This window comes from Rhineura floridana, chromosome 2, assembly GCF_030035675.1.
Source record: "Rhineura floridana isolate rRhiFlo1 chromosome 2, rRhiFlo1.hap2, whole genome shotgun sequence".
NCBI classification, from domain to species: domain Eukaryota; kingdom Metazoa; phylum Chordata; class Lepidosauria; order Squamata; family Rhineuridae; genus Rhineura; species Rhineura floridana.
This window is the reverse complement of record NC_084481.1, coordinates 162,676,328-162,697,836: the sequence shown is the minus strand read 5'-3', so window position 1 is coordinate 162,697,836 and position 21,509 is coordinate 162,676,328. Positions and strand designations below refer to the sequence as shown.

The 21,509-nt window shown below is 41.1% G+C and overlaps 1 protein-coding gene across 3 annotated transcripts in view; it reads left to right on the top strand.

Annotated features, from left to right (window-relative positions):
* SLC8A3 (solute carrier family 8 member A3) overlaps window positions 1-21,509 on the top strand; it is a 214,186-nt gene that overhangs the window by 37,855 nt on the left and 154,822 nt on the right. For 2 of the 3 annotated variants that reach the window (XM_061611158.1, XM_061611156.1), the window contains exons 2-3: window positions 17,746-17,932; window positions 18,299-20,124. In XM_061611158.1, the coding sequence (XP_061467142.1) occupies window positions 18,356-20,124 (1,769 nt within the window). In that variant the 5' untranslated portion in view covers window positions 17,746-17,932; window positions 18,299-18,355. The remainder of the gene's footprint in view (window positions 1-17,745; window positions 17,933-18,298; window positions 20,125-21,509) is intronic. The other variant, XM_061611157.1, reaches the window with a different exon arrangement.

The following is a 21,509-nucleotide window of genomic DNA, read 5'->3' as shown; positions in this document are numbered from 1 at the left end:
TAAAAATATATTAAAAAGCAATTCCAACACACACGCAGACTGGGATAAGGTCTCTACTTAAAAGGCCTGTTGAAAGAGGAAGGTCTTCAGTAGGTGCTGAAAAGATGGTGCCCGTCTAATATTTAAGGGGAGGGAATTCCAAAGGGTAGGTGCCACTACACTAAAAGTCCTCTTCCTATGTTGTGCAGAATGGACCTCCTGATAAGATGGTATCTGCAGGAGGCCCTCACCTGCAGAGCGCAGTGATCACGTGAGTATATAAGGGATAAGACAGTCTTTCAGGTATCCTGGTCCCAAGCTGTATAGGGCCTTGAACACCAAAACTTGAATTTAGCCCAGTAGCTAATAGGTAGTCAGTACAATTCTTTCAGCAGTGGGATGTCGTTGGTGATACCCTGCCCCAGTGAGCAGCCAGCTCCAAGACAGAGTGGTTTCCTGGTGACAGAGATGGAAGTTCTGTAGACCACAGCAATTCCTCCCTCCCTGCTGTCCCTGCAGCCTGTGCTGGTGTTGCACTGAGTATCCAGGTGGGCAAGGCTGGGTCAGATCAATGCCTCCCAGCTCAGCCACCCAGTTCTTGGCAATTCACACCACATCGGCACCGTCATCCACGATCAAATCACGGATGAGTGTGGTCTTATTGTGTACTGATCTGGCATTAAACAACAGCACACAGAGGCCAGTGGGCACAGCAGAAGAGCAACAAAGAACCCGTCCATGAGAGGAGTGGAAGTGAGAAACAAGGTGAAGATAGACTTGCCCTCATCTTCTATGGTAGTTCACTACCTCCCGATGGCTATACCTTCATCTACCCATGATCACTGAAATTGGGGCAGCATCACCCATGTTCTTCTTCCACTCAGGTCCTACTTGTGCGCTTCCCATGGGCATCTGGTTTGCCACTGTGAGAACAGGATGCTGGATTAGATGGGACACTGGCCTTCTTATGTTTTGAAGCAGGACCCACTTGTAAATTTACTCAGCCTTTTGAGACTCACTTGTAAACTAACCCCATTTTTCTAGTCCTCCTTTCCAGCTGCAAATAAAAGTGGTTGTTTTAACCAATAAAGGCTCTATATGACCTGGGACCAGGTTCACTGACTGACTGCCTTTTCCTATACCAGCTTGCCTATTCACTGAGATCACCATCTGGGCTCTCTTGCAGGTGCTCCTGCCTTCAAAGTTTAGGATAAGCCCTTCTGTGTTGGCTCCCTGATCAGAGCATACCTTTTCTAGAAATAGTTGCTTAGCATCTTCTCTTCTGCCTTCTAGTCAAGATGAAGCTGTTTTCTTTTCCTGAACATTTAGTGAATGACGTTATGACAGTTTCCTACTCTATTGCTACTGCAACATCTAAACTGAATCTTTGTATATGGATTATGTCGTAAAATGGCTTTTATTGATTTTGTAAGCCACCTTGAAGGCTTGGTATTGGAAAGGCAGGATATAAATGTTTTGAACAAATAAATAAATCAACTCTTTTCTATACTTTTTCTTCTTTTAAGAAGAATAAAACATTTCCACATAGCAAGTAGAGTAGGAAGTGAAGGTCTTCAAGGTCCCTGTTGGGAGTTCATAAGGACTAGCGAGCTTGTTTCCAGGTGTTCTTTTTGTCCTGCAGAGTCTATTCAGTAAAGAGCACTGCAGCGCTCTGAAGGATTCTTTCTTTTGTTCATTAAGATGTCACAACCTAGACAATGAGTGAGAGACAATCACTTCATCTTTTGGTGAACAATTGCCACCTGCTTGTGACAGTTTGAATGTGGAGAGCAGCTGGCATCCACATCTTATCAAAGGGATACTTTTTTTTTCCTTTGGTGCACCAAATAAAACCCTGACTAGTTCGGCTCAGCATTTGGGATGTTTTCCATAAAGGCAAATGTGAAGAAAGACATTTAGCGAAGTAAGGGGGTGGACTATGTTGCTGTGGGATGGGTCTTTTTAAATGCTATTGCAGTGAGGAGGATCTGCTAATAACTATAGTTCTCTCTCAGGGAACAGAGAGATCGGCTGTAATAGGGACCAGTAACAGTCCTCAGAAAAATGTAGTAAGGAAGCCAAGCCATAAATCACATGGTCTTCGATATCTGTATACAAATGTGCAGAGCATGGGAAACAAGCAGGATGAACTGGAACTCTTAATACAGGAGGGTAATTACGACTTGATAGGTATAACTGAAACTTGGTGGGATAACTCCCATGACTGGAATACAGCAATTGAAGGATATAACTTGTTCAAAAAGAACAGAAGGAATAAAAAGGGAGGTGGAGTTGCGCTATATGTTAAAAATATATATCCCTGCACAGAAATACAGGAAGATGAGCTTCGTAACTCCACTGAGAGTATCTGGATTAAAATTAATGGGGCAAGTAATAAAAGGAATGTGGTGCTTGGAGTCTACTACCGACCACCCAATCAAGGAGAAGACAAGAATGTAACTTTTGAAAAGCAAATTGCCAATGTTTCGAGGAGGCATGATGTAGTAGTAATGGGGGATTTCAATTATCCCGATATCTGTTAGGAGACAAATTCTGCCAAACACGGCCCCTCCAAAAAATTTCTGGCTTGTGTTGGAGATAACTTTCTCGTACAGAAAGTGGAGGAAGCAACCAGAGGATCAGCTATCCTGGACTTGATTCTAACCAACAGAGATGATTTGGTGGATGAAGTGGCAGTTATGGGAACTCTGGGGGAAAGTGACCACACCATACTTGAATTCTTGATTTTAACAGAAGCAAAGCTGAGAGTAGCCATTTGCACACCCTGGACTTTAGGAAAGCTGATTTTAATAAACTCAGAACAATTGTAAGTACGGTTCCATGGCAAGTGACCCTAATGAGAAAAGGAGTCCAAGATGGGTGGGAGTTTCTAAAAAAGGAAATTCTAAAAGTGCAATGGCAAGCAATTCCAAGGAAAAAAGGGGGGAAACAGCAGAAGAAGCCAATGTGGCTTCACAAAAAGCTTAGAGATTACCTGAAAACAAAAAAGGACACTTACAGGCAGTGGAAAGAAGGCCAGGCCACAAAGGAAGAGTACAGGCAGGTATCACGGAATTGCAGGGATGGTGTCAGGAAGGCTAAAGCTGAGAATGAGCTGAAGTTAGCGAGGGATGCTAAAAGCAACAAAAAAGCTTTCTTCAGGTACACCCATAGTAAAAGACAGAGAAAAGAAACTGTGGCACAACTATTCAATGAGGATGGCAAAATGATAACAGATGACAAAGAAAAGGCAGAAGTCCTCAGTCTTCTCCCCAAAAAAGGGTCTGTGACCCTCCCGGGAAACATGAAGTAGAAGGGGCAGGATTGGAGCTTGAGATTGATAGATAAATGGTCAAGAAATACCTAATCACTTTGAACGAGTTCAAATCGGCAGGGATTGATAAACTGCATCTTAGAGTATTGAAGGAACTGGCTGAAGAACTTTCAGAACCGCTGTCTATTCTCTCTGCGAAATCATGAGGACTGGTGAAGTGCCGGATGACTGGAGGAGAGCTAATGTTGTCCCTATCTTCAAAAAGGGCAAAAAGGAGGAACCAGGGAACTACAGACCAGTCAGCCTAACATCAATCCCTGGAAAAACTCTGGAGTAGATTATAAAGCAGTCAATCTGTAAGCACCTTGAAAACAATGCAGTGATTACTAGGAGCCAATATGGATTTATGAAGAACAAATCCTGCCAAACTAATCTTATCTCATTTTTTGACTGGGTAATCTCCCTTGTAGACTGTGGGAATGCTGTGGACATAATATATCTCGACTTCAGCAAAGCTTTTGACAAAGTGCCCCATGATATTCTGATTAGCAAGCTAGCTAAATGTGGGCTGGATGGAACAACTATTAGGTGGATCCACAGTTGGCTCCAGAATCGTACTCAAAGAGTGCTTATCAATGGTTCCTTCTCAAGCTGGGCAGAAGTAACCAGTGGGGTACCACAGGGCTCGGTCCTAGACCCAGTGCTCTTCAACATTTTTATTAATGACTTGGATGAGGAGGTACAGAGCATGCTTATCAAATTTGTAGATGATACAAAATTCGGGGGCATAGCTAACACCGTGGTAGACAGAAACAAAATTCAAAGGGACCTTGATAGGCTGGAGCATTGGGCTGAAAACAACAGAATGAAATTCAGCAGGGATAAATGCAAAGTTCTACACTTAGGAAAAAGAAACCAAATGCACAGTTATAAGATGGGGGATACTTGGCTCAGCAATATGACATGTGAGAAGGATCTTGGAATTGTCATTGATCACAAGCTGAATATGAGCCAATCATGTGATGCGGCTGCAAAAAAGGCAAATGCTATATTAGGTTGCATTAACAGAAGTATAGTTTCCAAATCACGTGAAGTATTAGTTCCCCTCTATTCAGCACTGGTTAGGCCTCATCTTGAATACTGCATCCAGTTCTGTTCTCCACACTTCAAGAAGGATGCAGACAAACTGAAACAGGTTCAGAGGAGGGCAACAAGGATGATCAGGGGACTGGAAACAAAGTCCTATGAGGAGAGACTAAAAGAACTGGGCATGTTTAGCCTGGAGAAGAGAAGACTGAGGGGAGATACGATAGCACTCTTCAAGTACATGAAAGGTTGTCACATAGAGGAGGGCCAGGATCTCTTCTCGATTGTCCCAGAGTGCAGGACATGGAATAATGGGCTCAAGTTGCAGGAAGCCAGATTTCAAATGGACATCAGGAAAAACTTCCTAACTGTTAGAGCCATACAACAATGGAACCAATTACCTAGAGAGGTAGTGAGCTCTCTGACACTGGAGGCATTCAAGAGGCAGCTGGACAGCCATCTGTCGGAAATGCTTTGATTTGGATTCCTGCATTGAGCAGGGGGTTGGACTTGATGGCCTTATAGGCCCCTTCTAACTCTACTATTCTATTATTCTATTATATGATTCTATGATTCTCTCACTCATCTGCTGTACAAATACCTGTGCCTGCCATATATATCACACCAGTAGCGTATGAGCGGGTGGGGCTGCTCTCCCAGCACTGGTTTTGTTGCCATTTACCTGGTTGGGGCAGGGCACAGTGGTGGCAAGGTTGGGTTGTGTGGGGGTGCTCCAGCCAGTGTGCCCACATAGCCCTAACCTGGTCTCTGCCCTGGTCTACCCAGTCCTGCCCTGGTAAGCTGCAGCAATGCTGGTGTTGGAAGGATGGCTCCCACTGCACAGGCTGCTCTTGGATCACACTCCTGTAATCTGTGCCATTATGTAGTGGCAAATCCAGAAGTGCAGGGTCCCTTCAGGATAGTCATGGTACACCTCCTCACAGCCATGACCCCTGACTCGCTGGCTTGCTTGCTGAGATCTCCACACTCCTCCCCAGGCATGCCTTCTCCCTCAGTGACAGATGTCTCTAGGAACCAATCAGCAAGAAAGGGGAGTGTGTTAGCTACTGAGAAGAATCCGCTCAGTGGCTGATTCACCTCCTTTCACTCTGATTGGCTTCAATCAGCAGGAAAGGATAAGGAAGCATGTTAGAAGACTTTTCTGTGACTAACACATTTCCTTTTCATGCTGATTGGCTCATAGAATGCTGGAAACATAGGAACCCTGATGAGACCCTGTTCATAAAAAAGCAAGGGGTCTAGGACCTACCCCCCAGACCCTAGATGATTACACCCTGCTCCTGCTGGAAGGGCAAGATATAAATCAAATAATAAATAAATAAAATAATACACCCTGGGTCTTCTGACACTTCTTTTTATTTCAAAATAAAAACTGACAAATTTCCAGGTCTGGATGGCATCCACCCAAGAGTTCTCAAAGAACTCAAATGTGAAATTGGTGATCTAACAAATATGTAATGTGTCCCTCAGATTCGCCTCCATACCCGATGACTGGAAAGTGGCCAATGTAACACTAATCTTTAAAAAGGGATCCAGGGGGCATCCCAGAAATTATAAGCCAGTTAGACCGGGGAAACTGGTAGAAAGTATTGTTAAAGATAAAATAACCAAGCATACAGAGGAGTGAGCGCACTGAAGCAGAGCCTGCATGGCTATTGCAAGGGTAACTCCTGTTTCACCAGCTTTATTAGAGTTCTTTGAGAGTGTCATATACACAGCATATACATAGAGGTGATCTGGTTTACATGGTGTACTTGGACTTTGTTTTTCACAAAGCTTTCATCAAAGTATCTGATCAAGGTACTTTCATCAAAGACTCCTGAGTAAGCTTAGCAGTCATGGAATAAGAGGAGAGGACCTCTTGGGTATCAGGAATTGGTTAAGTAGTAGGAAGCAGAGAGCAGGAACAAATGGACCGTTCTCCCAATGGAGAGTTTATGAAGTGGAATCCCCTAAGGATTGGTATTGGGACCTGTGCTTTTTAACTTGTTCATAAATTAGAGTTAGGGGTGAGCAGTGAGAAAAGACAAGTAAGAGGGGACATGGTAGAAGTCTCTGCTATCTTTTCAGTGCCTTTTGAAGACTTTCCTCTTTCAACAAGCCTTTTAAGTTGAGACCTATCCCAGTCTGTGTCTGTGTTAGAATTGCTTGTTAATATGTTTTTTTAATAATGCTTTTAACCCTTTTAAAAAGATGTTTTTAAAGCTTTTTTTAAAAAATGTTTTTAACGTTGTTTTGATTTAATGTATTTTAAGGTCTGTTTTTATGATGTTTTAAAGTGTTTTTAGCGCTTCTGTTTGCCGCCCTGGGCTCCTGCTGGGAGGAAGGGCGGGATATAAATCAAATAATAAATAAATCAAATAAATAAATATAAATTAAATAATAAATTAATTAATTAAATAATGCATGGCATGGAGAAAGTGGATAGAGAAAAGTTTTTTCTCCTTTTTCATAATGCTAGAACCAGGGCTGTGGAGTCGGTTCGTCAAACCTTCGACTCCGACTCCTCTATTTTTCTACTGTCCGACTCCGATTCCTTCCTAAATGGCAAATGTATATTGATTTATGTTAAAATATTAATATTAAAATATTAATTTTATTTTGAAGCCGGAGTTGGTACATTTCTACCGACTCCGACTCAAAATTGCTTCCGACTCCACCCAAAATTGTGTTCCGACTCCGACTCCACGACTCCGACTCCACAACCCTGGCTAGAACAGTGGCTTTGCATGTAGAAGGTCCCAGGTTGTCCCCAGCCAAGTAGGGCTGGGAACGTCCATATTCAAAACCCTGGAGAGCCACTAGATGGACCACTGTTTTGACTGAGTAGAAAGCAGCTTCTTGTATAATTATGCCTATATTATTTTGTAAGTATATTTATTTATTTATTTATTTTATTTATATACGGGACTGCAGCCTTAATCTCCAGAACTGTCTTCAACAACCTTGGGAAATGGGAGGAGGCGGAGCAAAGAGAATATCTGTTTCATTTACTGTCACAATCATACCACTTTTAAATATTTTCCAGCTCAGTTCTTTCAAAAATATTTTAGGACATAACATAGCTCAGTTTGTGGACAGTGTTCGAAAAGGGATTGTGCTGTGTTTGTAGAAACATGGCATGTGTGAAGAACTAAAGACTGCTGAGTTTCTCCTTGCTATGGACTTCTTAAAAGCAGGCTTTCCCAACATGGAGCCCTCCAGATGTTTTGGGCTACATTCCCATCAGCCAGCAGGTTGGAAGAAGGCATGTAGCCGATGTCTTTAGTTAATAAGCACCTTTAGAACGACATACTCCAAGGCAAGCCCCATCTTTGCCCTGTACAACTATGACAGATAGGTAGGGAGTACATAACTCTTCTTTAGCCCACAGTTCTCTGTAACTCTGCCATTTCCAACCATAGTTTCCCATTTTCTGCCAACCAGCTCTCAGACCAGAAATCACAGCCCAACAAAGAGGAGGGAAGACCCTCAGGGGAAGGAATGCGTAGGAGTTATTTTTTGAGGCAATGCATTGTTCTGTCCTTAATTGTGACTCATTGGCTGAACAAGATATAGAACAACATAGAATTGTTTTTTAAAAAACCAGATAAATACAGCACTCACAAGAAAAGTAAGACAAAAGAACAACCATTTCCAAAAGAAAACACAATGTTGTGTTGATTTCTGACAGACACCAGGGGTAAAAACATATTCACTGTTCTACTGGTGTCTCCACCTCTCTCTTCTGAAAACGGTGACACACAGCACTAGTCAAACCCCACCCCTTTTCCCTGTAAAACGTTGTGGGAGCAACTTGAGTGTGTGTGTGTGTGTGTTTTACATTAGCTTCAAAGAGGTTTCACAACTGATCGGCAGATCAATCCATTCCCCCTCCAGGTGTGGCTAATGGAAACTAATGCTCTGGCAACTAGTGTGTTCACTGCTTAGATGTATATATTGAGGGTTGTATCCTCTACTGATGAAAGGGCATAATGGGAGTTGTAGTCCAAAAGCCTGGTGGGTCCCAAGCTGGGGAGGTGTCGAGCCTCTGCTCTCTCTTGACGAGCAGGGAAGGGGAAGGCATGAATTGCAGTCACCTCCACGGCCAGAAGGCGCGGAAGGTCCAGCTGTTGTTGTGCCTTTTCCAGCCTTGGGGGAAGGGAGCGTGTTAGATGTTCCATCAATTCCCACGGGTGAACCCTCCCCCGTTCAGGATAGTGCTCAGCCGCCAAACGCCCTCTCGGAGCCGTTAGGGGAGGATTCCGAAAGAGCAGTAACTCCTCCTTTGCCAAGTGGTGAAAGAGTCGTAACTCCCCCTTTGTCCACCCGTAACTTAGAGATGTCTGAGGCTTCCCTGCCTTCTACTTCCCTGTCTGTTGATAAGGACCCTGTTTTGTCAGACGAGCCCTTGGAAGTTCGCCCCCCTTCACCCCGCTCTCGGCAGCGGGAAAAGCGCACTGGTCAGAGGACGGGGGTACGAAGGAGTGAAAGATTGCGCTCCAAAACTTCCCATATATAAGCTTGCTGAGTTGGGAGGGGGGTGTTGCGTCAACTCCCCTTTACGTTGCAGAGCAGGTCTTAAGTGTTGTTAGGGAATTACAGTGAGTTATTGTAGGAATCCTATGAAGCACACTGCTTTTGATGTTTCCATTACTCTAATAAAACAAGATTTACTTGCACCAGCGTCTCAGCCTCTTGGGTTCGACTCTGGACGGGACAGAAGGGTTGCTCCAGTGGTTTGGGTTGTAACAGTAGTCTGCGCCTGTTTTGGAATGGTTTTAATGATGTTTTTATTATTTTATTACTTGTTCTCTGCTTCCCTGAGCTCATTTTGGGGGGAAGGGTGGGATATAAATTTAATACATAAATAATAGTTATTTATTAGAACTTCCAAAAGTCTAATAGAAAAGCCTTTCTTTCTTACTTTCTTTCTTATTTGATTTATATCCCAGCAGGAGCCCAGGGCAGCAACATTTCTAAAATATTTACCTGAATATTTCTTCTCTTTACTTATAAAGTGCTCCAGGGTTTAGATTGCTAGTGATAATTTGGACAACAAATTGTAATGAAAATTTTAAAACGTTTATTCTTTTAAAAATATTTGTCAGTTCATCTACAGAAGAATCGAGATATAATTGCTAAAAATTCAAGCTTAGCTTTTTTAAGTGGGTGTTTTTTTTGCAGGTACAATCTGTATGCGCATAATCATGCAATGTGCAGTGCAATCAAGGTAACTGCACATGCAAATTATGCATAAGAGTGGTTCTCCTAATGTGGGCTTTAATATCCACATACTGTTAGCAAGATAACTGAGCTGTGTGAAAGCGGCTTTTCTTATTTAATTTACATATTTATTTTCAGCTGTTGGCAATACATTCACATTGTGCTTTCTATTGAAAAAAATTGGTCTCTGGTGAGTCTGTCTGCATAGGTACACAAAGCACACCCGATCTTTTGATTTTGCTCTCTCGCTTTGAACAAAGCCTATGCAAACAGGAGAGTTTGCTGCTTCTACCTCTCAGTTTAGAAACAGAAGCTGGTAATTAATTCCACCATATGTTGGTAATGCAAAGAAGACTCAAACTCAGAAACTCATGGGGGAAGCAAACTGTTTCCTTATAACCAGAAGGATAATTCTCTATGAGGTCAATTTTAAAAGTAGGCTGTCAAGATGTTTCTGTTCTGATGAACAGTTGTGAATCAATGGGAGAAGCAATCCCCTCTTCTCTTCAATAGAACTAATGGTGTGGCTTCTAAAGAACTAATGGTGTGGCTTCTATGGAAGCGACTACTCACCTTTTTCTTCTTCTGTCTCTCTACCTTAATCTATGAGAATTAAATTGTCTTGGCAAATTAAAACACTGGGTTTTGTTTTCTTTTTTTTAAATCCGTCTGAAAGCAACTGAAACCTCTGAGAGCTGGTTACAGACATATGCATAAACCCTTCTGCTTGTGGTGTTGTGATATTAAAAGTTCTGTCTGTGGTGTTAGAGTTATGAAGGGCCATTCACATATGCAAGTCACCTCATCAAGTGGCAAATAGGTATGAATTTGGCCTCTCCTCTCATCTACACCAGCATGTGGATATTTACTTCAGACTACTTTAAAAACAAGTTGTCACTTTAATATGTGGTGCTGTGTGGGTAATGCAGATGGATGTGTCTCCAAGTCTTGCCTCAGCCATGAAGTTAACTGAGTAGCCTTGAGAAAATCTGTATCACTCAGCCAAACTTATCTCACAGAGGATAACTGATGTGTAGATTGGAAAGTATTTCCACCAAAAGTGTCCTGGAAGTCTTGCTGTTGCTGCTACTAAACTTAATGTTCTGAAGAATATTAAAAATCATTAGCTTCTTGATTTATTCAATGGGTCCTGATTCTGAGATAGATCACTGAGCTGCCTGCATCATGCTCGATACTCATATCTGCCAGCACTGAGCTGTTAGCATCAATAAAAGATCTTCCCCTTTCAACAAGTAGAGACCTTATCCCAGTCTGCATCTGTGTTGGAATTGCTTTTTAATATATTTTTAAACCTTTTTAAAATGCTTTTAAAGCTTTTTTAAAAAATGGTTTTAAAGATGTTTTGTTTTAATATGTTTTTAATAGTTGTTGTCTTTTAATATATTTTGAAGTCTATTTTTGTGATGTTTTAAAGTGTTTTTAGTGCTTTTGTTTGCCACCCTGGGCGCCTACTGGGAGAAAGGGCGGGATATAAATCAAATCAAATCAATAAATATCACTCACCTATATTGAAAGGTGGAAGAGCCTAAAGTGAAGTCTCACCTACCTTTCCCCCAAGTGAGGGGGATGTCTTTAGTTAAAAAGCACCTTTGGAGCTACATACTCCACGGCAAAACCTATCTTTGCTCTGTAACACTACGGCAGATGGGTAGGAAGTACGTAATTCTTCAGCCCACAATTCTTCTCTGTAATCCCGCCGTTCATAAAATACGGTTGGATATTATAGTCTTGTCAGACCATCCACATGGCACTGGGCATGTAAATCCTGATCCAGTATCAGAAATCATCCATGCTATCCCTTCTGAAATTGCAAAATAATTGGCACCTTACATCGCTTAAAGGAAATCAGTTAGTCCTAATGAGTTGTAATCCATGCTAAACTAATTGTAGTGGGCTGAAAGCTTAGTTTTGAACTACAGCTTACCAGATCTCAGGCTACACATTATTTTTCCAGCACCAGAGTTCTGCCCTAGAACAGGCTGAAGTCCACATTGAGGACCCTCAATGACAAATTTTGAGGGGGGGGTTTTGGGAGCATAAGAAACCTCGTGGGTATTAGATGTGGCCCACAAGAGAGTCACCTGTCCCATGGAACATGGCATATCAATGCAGTGACTCACATATATTTCTTCCTCAGAAGGACAATGGTCTTCAGGCCTTTCCCTCCAGGCACTGTATTCTATATGAATACAGAAAAGGGTCTGCGTATCTTAAAAGCTAGTCATTGTTGAACCTTGCAGCAATGCCTATCTATAGTGATTAGTTTGAGTCAGGGCTTGAGGGATTGGCCCCAGAATCCTCTTTACAACCTTATCCTCTCATTGCCTAGCCTTACACTGAAAGCCTGGTCCAAATTAGAAAAGGAAATAAATAACTAGACTCTCAGAGAGTGAGGCAGAAAGAATATGTCATGTCTGAATTAATCTATGTAATGCCAAGGAGATGTGTTATTTCTTTCTGGCCTCATCTATCCCAAGGATGTCTGATACGGATTTGTGATTCTGATACCACAAAATCTTTTTTTTTTTTACAATAATTTTTATTCAAATTTTCATAAAAAAAACAAAACAAAATCATAAAACATTCAAAGACAAAAAACAAAACAAAACAAAAATGATTAAACAAAAAAATAAAATGTTGACTTCCCATTTGTCACAGATCAAATCAGTTATAGGTCTACAATATATAATAATCCTGTCTCTTAAATTATATTATAAAATCACTTTCCTCCAGTAGTTATCTTAATTAATCATCAAATCTCATAGACATTACTTTATTCTTTCCACAAAAAGTCAAAGAGAGGTTTCAATTCTTTAAGAAATATATCTATCAATTTTTCTCCAAATAAACATATCGATTAATCCATCTCATCAAATCTGTTAAATCCAATAATTTCAATAGCCATTATTCCATTATCCATATTAATTCCATCTTCAATAATCCTGTTAAGTCCAGTAATTTCAGTGTCCAATCTTCCATTATCAGTATTCCATAATAATCTTGCTGTCATAGCCATAGTCATATAATAAGAGTCTGATGGGAATTTCCTCTATCCCAAATATTTTCTTGCCATCGATTCTGAATAAGTTGCTGAAATATTGTTGTAAAGTCATATCTCTGTTCTTCCTTTTTACAAAATGCACTGGCTCATCTCTTGAGAGTTTTTCCATTGTCACATGGCTGCAGTTAATTCCATAGATTTTCTCTATATCAAGCTCCATCACGTCATTCCAGTCCAGAAAATTATCCAAGCCATTGATAACTTTATCTCTAATATCTTCATTAATTTCTTCAGAGATAACGTTAAATTCCAAACAGTAGATTTTATTTCTAATATCCATAAACTCCAGATCTTTTTCCAATTCCACATTTGTTCCAATCTCCAGGGCTTGTATCTTCCCTTTATTTTTTCTTTTCTCATCTCTGATCTCATTCTCCTCTCTCACAGGATCCCCTATTTCTTTAAGCTCCTGCGTCATTTTGCTCAGTTCAATTTTCAGCTCCTTACTGCCCTGTCGCAGGGTTTGTTTCGTTATCTCAATCTCATCCATTATTTTCTGAAACATAATTACTTCCAGATTCTCAGCCACTTTCTTGATTGCCATTTTTAAAACCACGAAAACAAAACAAAACAAAAATAAAGAAGAACCACTTCTTATTTCAGCAACAATTGGGTTAATATTCCAGGCTTGATGACATCACAGTATAAACAGAGCAGCCTGCCTTATTTCTCTATGTTCAAGAATACAAAACAAATTTAGTTCCCAGCATCAAAACAGTTAGTGGCGTCGTGAAGAAGCAGATTCGTCAAAATAAAATAGACCAAAAAGAGAATAGTCCCAGACAATATAATGTTCCAAAGTTCATATTTTTTATTTTTTTCTCCTCAGAATAGAAATCCCTCTTCTGTTTATATCTTTAGAATGCACTTCCAGGACAGCTTTTTGCAATAGAAACAGAGATAAGCTGTTAATTTCGTGAATAACAGAGAAGAGTTATAGCTCACCCAGAAGTTCTTTAAAGCTGATTCATTTGACAAATCTCTTTTTGCTGCAACAATTTAAACCAAGTAAAAAAAAAATATAGAAAGAAGAGTGCTTGCCTGTTAGTCCGTTTTCTCTTTGAAGAAAAGATAAACGTATCGCATTAATCAGATAGAGCTTGTTCGGAAGTCCGTCCGGCATTGCTGGCTGGACCTTTTCTCATAAATTAATGAAATCCAGTCCTCCCAACAAAAACAGGCTTTTGAGGTTGATCTCTACGTTTCTCCCTGCCCGGGAGAAATTTCATCAGTCAAAAAAAAAAATGTTCTGACTGATTTATATCTGGATAAGCTTCTTCTGAGGCGGGAGCCTGTCTCAAAAGCAGGCACAAGCGAAGTCACCCTTCCTGGAAGTCGATTCTGATACCACAAAATCAATTCTCTCCCTTTTTTCCGCATTTTGTCCAGCCTAGTTGTTCATTTGCAGTCACTGTTCATTCTTCTCTCCCTATTTTGCTTGTCATTGCATATACTTACCTGAAAGTTATCTGAATACTTATCTGAATACTTATCTTATGTCGGACACATCATGAAAACACATGATTCTTCATGAGAATCATGATTCACTAGAAAAAACAACAATGCTGGGGAAAACAGAAGGGAGTAGAAAAAGAGGAAGACCAAACAAGAGATGGATGGATTCCATAAAGGAAGCCACAGACCTGAACTTACAAGATCTGAACAGTGTGATTTACAACAGATGCTACTGCAGGTCGCTATTCATAGGGTTGCCATAAGTTATAATCGACGTGAAGGCACATAACACACATATATCTGAAAGCTTATAAAAAGTATTGGTTGTTGTTGATATTGGAGAGATTATGCCTGCTTGGGGGTAGAAGTGAGTGACAGAATATGAAGATAAAAGTGCCATTTGAAATGCATCTGTTAACACTGATAACCTGGCACTACAAATTCTTTAGTAATTTCAGACCTTTCTGGTCCATGATTATACATAAAAACTATTTAACTCTGACCATGTACATAGGATTCTTGGAATCTCTTCTAACCCTGCTACCAAAAGGCTTTCATTGTCTTGACATGTGCCTAACCAAAAGAGCCTGCACACGGGTTATTCAGATTTACACATTAACAAATTATAGATGTATCTTCTTTGCAGCAGTGAGTAGCACATAGTAGAAGTAATAGGAGCTGGTCTTTGTGTCTGCTTGGCAAAATATGAGGCAGAATTCCCAAAAGAGGCTTAGGGAATTGTCAAGGAAGCACTGGCTCTTTCCGTTTCCTCCTTTCCTCTGGTTTTGGTATACATACACTGTTTGGACCAAGAGGCAGAAGTTGGGGTCCCTAGTCCATCCCCTTGCCAAAGTTCCTGTGTACATGACCAGCTTCATGCCATCACAGGGCCCTTCCCCAATGGTCCTTTCCCCCTTGCCACTAAAGATACAGGCAAAGTGATTTTTAAGAGTTTTTGTCTTCGCTGGAACATTGGCATGTGCTCTTGCTAAAAGTGCTAAGTTAGCTATGTACTGATTCCTTGCTTTTCTTTTTGTATTGTACTTTGCTTACCTCCGCCTTTCTTAATCATTACTTGTTTAAAATAAACTCTATAATTTGGAATCTTGGAGGTTGGCTGGTTGCTGTAGAGCACTATGGTTTAACTCCCACAAGTCAGACTGCTCCGGCAACATGCTCCAAGGTTTTTATAGACAGGGAATCAGAAGAGGATGGGCTGACTCTCATGCCCAGTGGAGACTGGGGAAGAGAAGCTAGTAGTTTTCCAGTTCCCAGAATAAAAACCTGAAGGCTGTGAGGGGCCTGCTTCCCACTGGGTCAGGGCTCCTAAGCACAGTGGTGGCAGTCCTAAGTATTATTTATTACATTTATATCCCGCCCTTCCTCCCAGTAGGAGCCCAGGGCAGCACTGAAGTAGTGGTTAGAGCTGTAAGTAGAGTTGTACAACCTCACAAGGTGAGTGTGCACAGAGGACTCTTGTGACAATGGGGTACTGCTTCACTAGGCCCAGAGTCATTGGTGGGTGTGGGAGACTTAGAGATGTAAAATTTCCAGAAATTTTGAAGCCAATGGGGGAAAACGTCCCCCCCCCCGTTTTTTTCAGGAAAAAATGAAAATTTTCTGAAAAGTTGAAAAAAGGCAGTATTAGCACTTTTCACAGATCGAACATCACTTTGTTACTTCAGGAACATAAAATGTAACTATGTACAAGTTGGTATGACATAAAATTATCTAATTTGGTATATTAAAAGTACATTTTATTCAAACAATTATTACAAATTAAATTTAGTTTTTAAATTTTTTACTTTTTTTGTAGCAAATGGATCTACAAGATCCTGAACGGTAAGGAACACCTGAACTGTAAGGAACCTCTTTCGTTTTGTTAGTTTATGAGGAGTAGGCAAAAACAACAACAACAGAAGAAACCATCAACATTAACAAAGAACATTATTTATGTCTCTGCTAGTCCTCCACAGCGTCAAGCAGACATAAAGCATCCATTCCCATAAAAAGAACTGAGAAAAAGGAGGGGGACCACGATTCAATGAAACATTTTATTCATCATGCTAAAATAAAACATTTCATAATCCATTTTTTCTTCATTTTTTCCAATTTTTCCATTTTTTTTTAAAAAATCCCAAAAACGGCTTAGAAAAAACCCCATAGAATCATAGAATAGTAGAGTTGGAAGGGGCCTATAAGGCCATAAAGTCCAACCTCCTGCGCAATGCAGGAATCCAAATCAAAGCATTCCAATAGGTGGCTGTCCAGCTGCCTCTTGAATGCCTCCAGTGTCGGAGAGCCCGGTACCTCTCTAGGTAATTGGTTCCATTGTCGTATGGCTCTAACAGTTAGGACGTTTTTCCTGATGTCCATTCAAAATCTGGCTTCCTGCAACTTCAGCCCATTATTCCATATCATGCACTCTGGGACAACTGAGAAGAGATCCTGTTTTCCCCCTGAATTTTTCTGATTTTTTCCGGGCCTTCACATCTCTAGGGAGACTTTTTTTAAAAAAAAAAGTCTCTGGCCCTTGCAGAGTGGTGTTAATGAAGCAAAATATTGCAGGAGCCACTCTAACCAATTGCTTTTGGAGAAATGAGTGTGTTCCCACCTTCCAGTGTTTTTAGCCAATGAATGAAATCAGAGCAGTGATTGACAAGTGACAGCCATCTGTCCGGAATGCTTTGATTTGGATTCCTGCATTGAGCAGGGGGTTGGACTTGATGGCCTTATAGTCCCCTTCCAACTCTACTATTCTATGTCTAGAGAGATAGCTAGAGTCACAAAATTCGGGAAAGATCTGACAATGGCTTCAAAATAAACCAGCAAGTCCCTTCTCCAGACAATGAAGGAAGAATTTCCTAGTTCAAATTGAAGTAATTTTTGAGTCGTCCTTGGTGTGTGTGTGGCTCCAGATTTCTCTAGATTCAGACACTGGAGAAGAGACTGCATTGTTCAGTTTGAAGAGACTTCCTGGTTCATTTTGAAGGTTTTATTTTTCATTATCTCTGGTAGAAGAAAGATAATCCAGGATTTTAGTTTAGCTGTGCCTAGGTGTCCAACCAAAATGAAAAGATAGCAACACAATAGCGTTCATGGTCAGGTTTAATTTCTTGTAAAAAAAGGTCATCTCCCCCCCCCATAATATAAACATTAACAAAATTACACTGCTAATGCACTTGCAAATAAGTCCATAGTATATCCAAAGAGCAGTTGGGTGGGTGGTGGATGGTATTGTGGCTGAGAGACTGTGAGTTAAGTCAGCCTTGCAATGTAGTTAAATGTAATTTTGCCATTTTAAGATGAATTGGTGAAAGACCTGCAGTAAAATAACTGGTTTAAAGTTTGTGAAACTTGAGTTCTTTGCATGGTTTAAGAATGGTTTAAAAAAAGTTATTGCATGTCAAAAAGTTTCTGATGATGCCTGCGTAAAAAAAAAATAGCAATAGCAACTATGCAAGTTTGTGCCCTGCTTCCTTGTTTGTGCTTAGATCCTTAAGAGTGCAGTCTTTTTTTAAAAAAACAGATATATACCCATGGCATTTGGGTCCTGACGTGGGAAATAAAGATTGTGATCCTAAGCATCCGGAGGTAGTATTCTGCTTACACATGGCAGCATTTAAATGTTCCTTTTTTGCAGAAACTGCAAATGCCCCTCAACACCCCACCCATCAAGCTATCATGTGGCCCTCTGGAATAGCATTCCATGTGGAGCAAAGGGCCACTGTTGCTGGAAAGAAGTACCATTCCCCCTGAGCACATGTGGAAGTGCTTTCTCCCTGCACATTGGGAGATTTGGATCCAATCCTATACAGACTTCCCTGAGAGTAAGTCTCATTGAACTTAATAGATATGCATAGGATTGTATTGCACATAACCACCGTTTTGTCACCTCAGTCTGCTTCATGGTAGGGCTAGCCCTGCTGGTGTGGTTCCTTGGTAATTCTATTTTTTCTGGAAACCACTTTTGTTGGAAGACTGGTATCTAAATTAACTATACTGCCAGACACACTGAGATCAGCATAAACAGATTGCCTCTGAATTACTTGTTTATAAGCGCTACAATTTTGCCTGCTTTGTGTTGCTGTTTTCATCTGTAGATGTGACTTACAGTGAATACTGGTGAAACATTTATGTACTGTACTTCCTTTTATTTTCTTCCATCTCATACTTCTCATTCCTCTCTATTGCAGATTCTTAACCTGGAAAGAAGACAGTTGCCTCTGCACAGTGGAAGTTAAATCTTGTGTATGGCGTGGTTACGGTTGCAACCTGTCAGCTCAGCCTTCCTCCGCTTTGGGCTTGTTATTTTTGTGCTGTTTTTACATGGTCTACAGGTGGACGCTGGAACAGGGACAGATCCACCCAGCACAGGACAAAACCACACTTGTTCAGGTTCTTCAGAGTGCAAGGAGGGTGTCATCTTGCCAATATGGTACCCAGAAAACCCATCTCTGGGGGACAAAATTGCCAGGGTTATTGTTTACTTTGTAGCACTAATCTATATGTTCCTTGGAGTCTCCATCATTGCCGATCGTTTCATGGCATCCATAGAGGTCATTACTTCACAAGAGAAAGAGATTACTATCAGGAAGCCCAATGGAGAAATCACCACCACAACCATCCGAGTATGGAATGAAACTGTTTCTAATTTGACCCTCATGGCTCTCGGTTCCTCTGCTCCTGAGATCCTTCTGTCATTGATAGAGGTTTGTGGTCATGGATTTATTGCTGGTGATCTAGGGCCTTCTACCATTGTTGGCAGTGCAGCTTTCAATATGTTTATTATCATAGCCATCTGTGTCTATGTCATTCCTGATGGTGAGACTAGGAAGATAAAACATTTGAGGGTTTTCTTTGTCACAGCAGCATGGAGCATCTTTGCGTATATCTGGTTGTACATGATCCTTGCAGTCTTCTCTCCAGGTGTAGTCCAGGTATGGGAAGGCCTGCTCACTCTGTTCTTCTTCCCTGTTTGTGTCATTCTGGCTTGGATAGCAGACAGAAGGCTGTTCATCTATAAGTATATGCACAAAAAGTACCGTACCGACAAGCACAGAGGTATTATCATTGAGACTGAGGGTGAGCATCCCAAAGGGATTGAAATGGATGGTAAGATGATGAACTCCCACTTTCTAGATGGAAACCTAGCACCTATAGAGGGGAAAGAGGTGGATGAGTCTCGCAAAGAGATGATCCGGATCCTCAAGGATCTGAAACAAAAGTACCCAGAAAAAGACTTAGACCAGCTGGTGGAGATGGCCAATTACTATGCCTTATCTCATCAGCAAAAGAGCAGAGCATTCTATCGGATTCAAGCTACCAGGATGATGACTGGAGCAGGAAATATTCTTAAAAAGCATGCAGCTGAGCAAGCTAAAAGGATTGCTAGCCTGCATGAGGTGCGACCAGAGGAACCAGAGGACTTCATCTCAAAAATTTGTTTTGATCCTTGCTCCTACCAATGTCTAGAGAACTGTGGTGCTGTCCTCCTAACCATCGTCCGGAAAGGAGGAGACATGTCCAAGACCATCTATGTGGATTATAAAACAGAGGATGGCTCTGCCAATGCTGGGGCTGATTATGAGTTTACAGAAGGGACAGTTGTTTTGAAATCAGGGGAGACCCAGAAAGAGTTCTCCATAGGGATCATTGATGATGACATCTTTGAGGAAGATGAACATTTCTTTGTGCGCCTCAGCAACCTGAGGGTGGTTGAGACAGATAAATCTCCTCCTGAGCTCAACAACTTGCCATATCCCAAGGCCATACTAGCCTCTCCCTGCGTGGCGACTGTGACTATCTTAGATGATGACCATGCGGGTATCTTCACCTTTGAGTGTGATGTGATACATGTCAGTGAGAGCATTGGGGTAATGGAGGTGAAAGTTCTTAGGACATCTGGTGCTCGAGGTACCGTCATAGTCCCTTTCAGAACAGTAGAAGGAACAGCAAAAGGAGGTGGAGAGGACTTTGAAGATGCTTATGGAGAGTTGGAGTTCAAGAATGATGAAACTGTGTAAGTACTATACTTTAATTTCTTCATTAGTCGACTTGTTTTTTTCAACCTAAGAATTTTCTTCCATCACAGGTAAACTTGGGCAACATGTAATGGACTATCCTCTCTCCTTGCACTCTAGTCTGCATACTTATCTCCTCCAGGCAAGAACCCTACAGCAGGATCTAGGCTCTTTTGCTATCCTCTTAGAAGTGAATAAATGGGGTTGTACATATTTTTTAAAATGGCCTCTGAAACTTTATATGAGGATTGTTAAAAGTTTGACTGGGTACAATTTCAAAGAAATAATGGTCTCGGCCCAGAAGAATCTTGCTTGTGTTAATTGTCACCAATACAGATTGAATGAATTACGTCTGCAGGATCAGTTCCTTGATCATCAAACTCTGGATCTCTCTTACTGGGTCATCTAATCAGTTACCTTCCCCTCCTCTTCTTTCCAGCCACCAAATTAATCATTCTTTTTTCCAAGCAATATTGGTAGTTCAGTGTGAGTCTGAGTAGGATGCAGTTAAATCAAACTTCTAATTCATTTTCAAGAAATATGGCCTGAAAATCAAGTAGTTTTCATGTGTTCCCGCAGCAAATAAAATTCCTTTACTTACCAAGGAATTTCTTTAATTTTTGGTGTCCACATAGCAATTATTCCTATGAACAAAATCTTCCATTAGCCAATCCACCTGAATAGCTATAATGCACACTCTCCTAATAAGGTTGGGTAGCATAGCCACTTCCAGTTGCCACTTTCTCTGACCTATACTTTCAGTTAACAAGATTTTTTAGATGAAGTTAGAAGGTGGAAGAGGTCAGAATCTGTAAGGAGCCTTCAGTGCAATCATCTCTTTTAGCACAGCTTAAATCATTTACACTTTTATTAACCACCCATTTAATTTGTTGTACTTTTTTTCATAAAGTACAAGAAAAAGTATGGAAAAATGCAAGATAAGTGAACGGCTCTGGTGGATCTGTATGCCTTTCTGCTTGTCATGCTTCTGTTGATTCACTGTTGATGTCACCATGCAGCTTTGTTCGTGGATCAGCTTTCTGGCTCTAGGCTTGTTCAAGAAGGGGCAAAAGCCCACAACTCAGTGGCAGAGCAATGGCCCCAGATTCAACCTTGGCATCTCCAGGTAGAGCTGGGAGAAGCTCCTGCCTGAAATCGTGGAGAGCTGCTGCCAGTCAGTGTAGACACTACAGAGCTAGATGCATCAGTGGTCTGACTTGGGATAAGGCGGCTTCTGGTGTTCTACTGTGCAGAGGTATCACGCACTTTTACTAGGAATGATAACAATGCATTTTCTGTGGCTGCCCATAACATCTCAACAAACTGCTTGATGCATTTTCATGCTTAATTATAGTACTTTAATTTTCCAGTGTGGAAAAAGCCA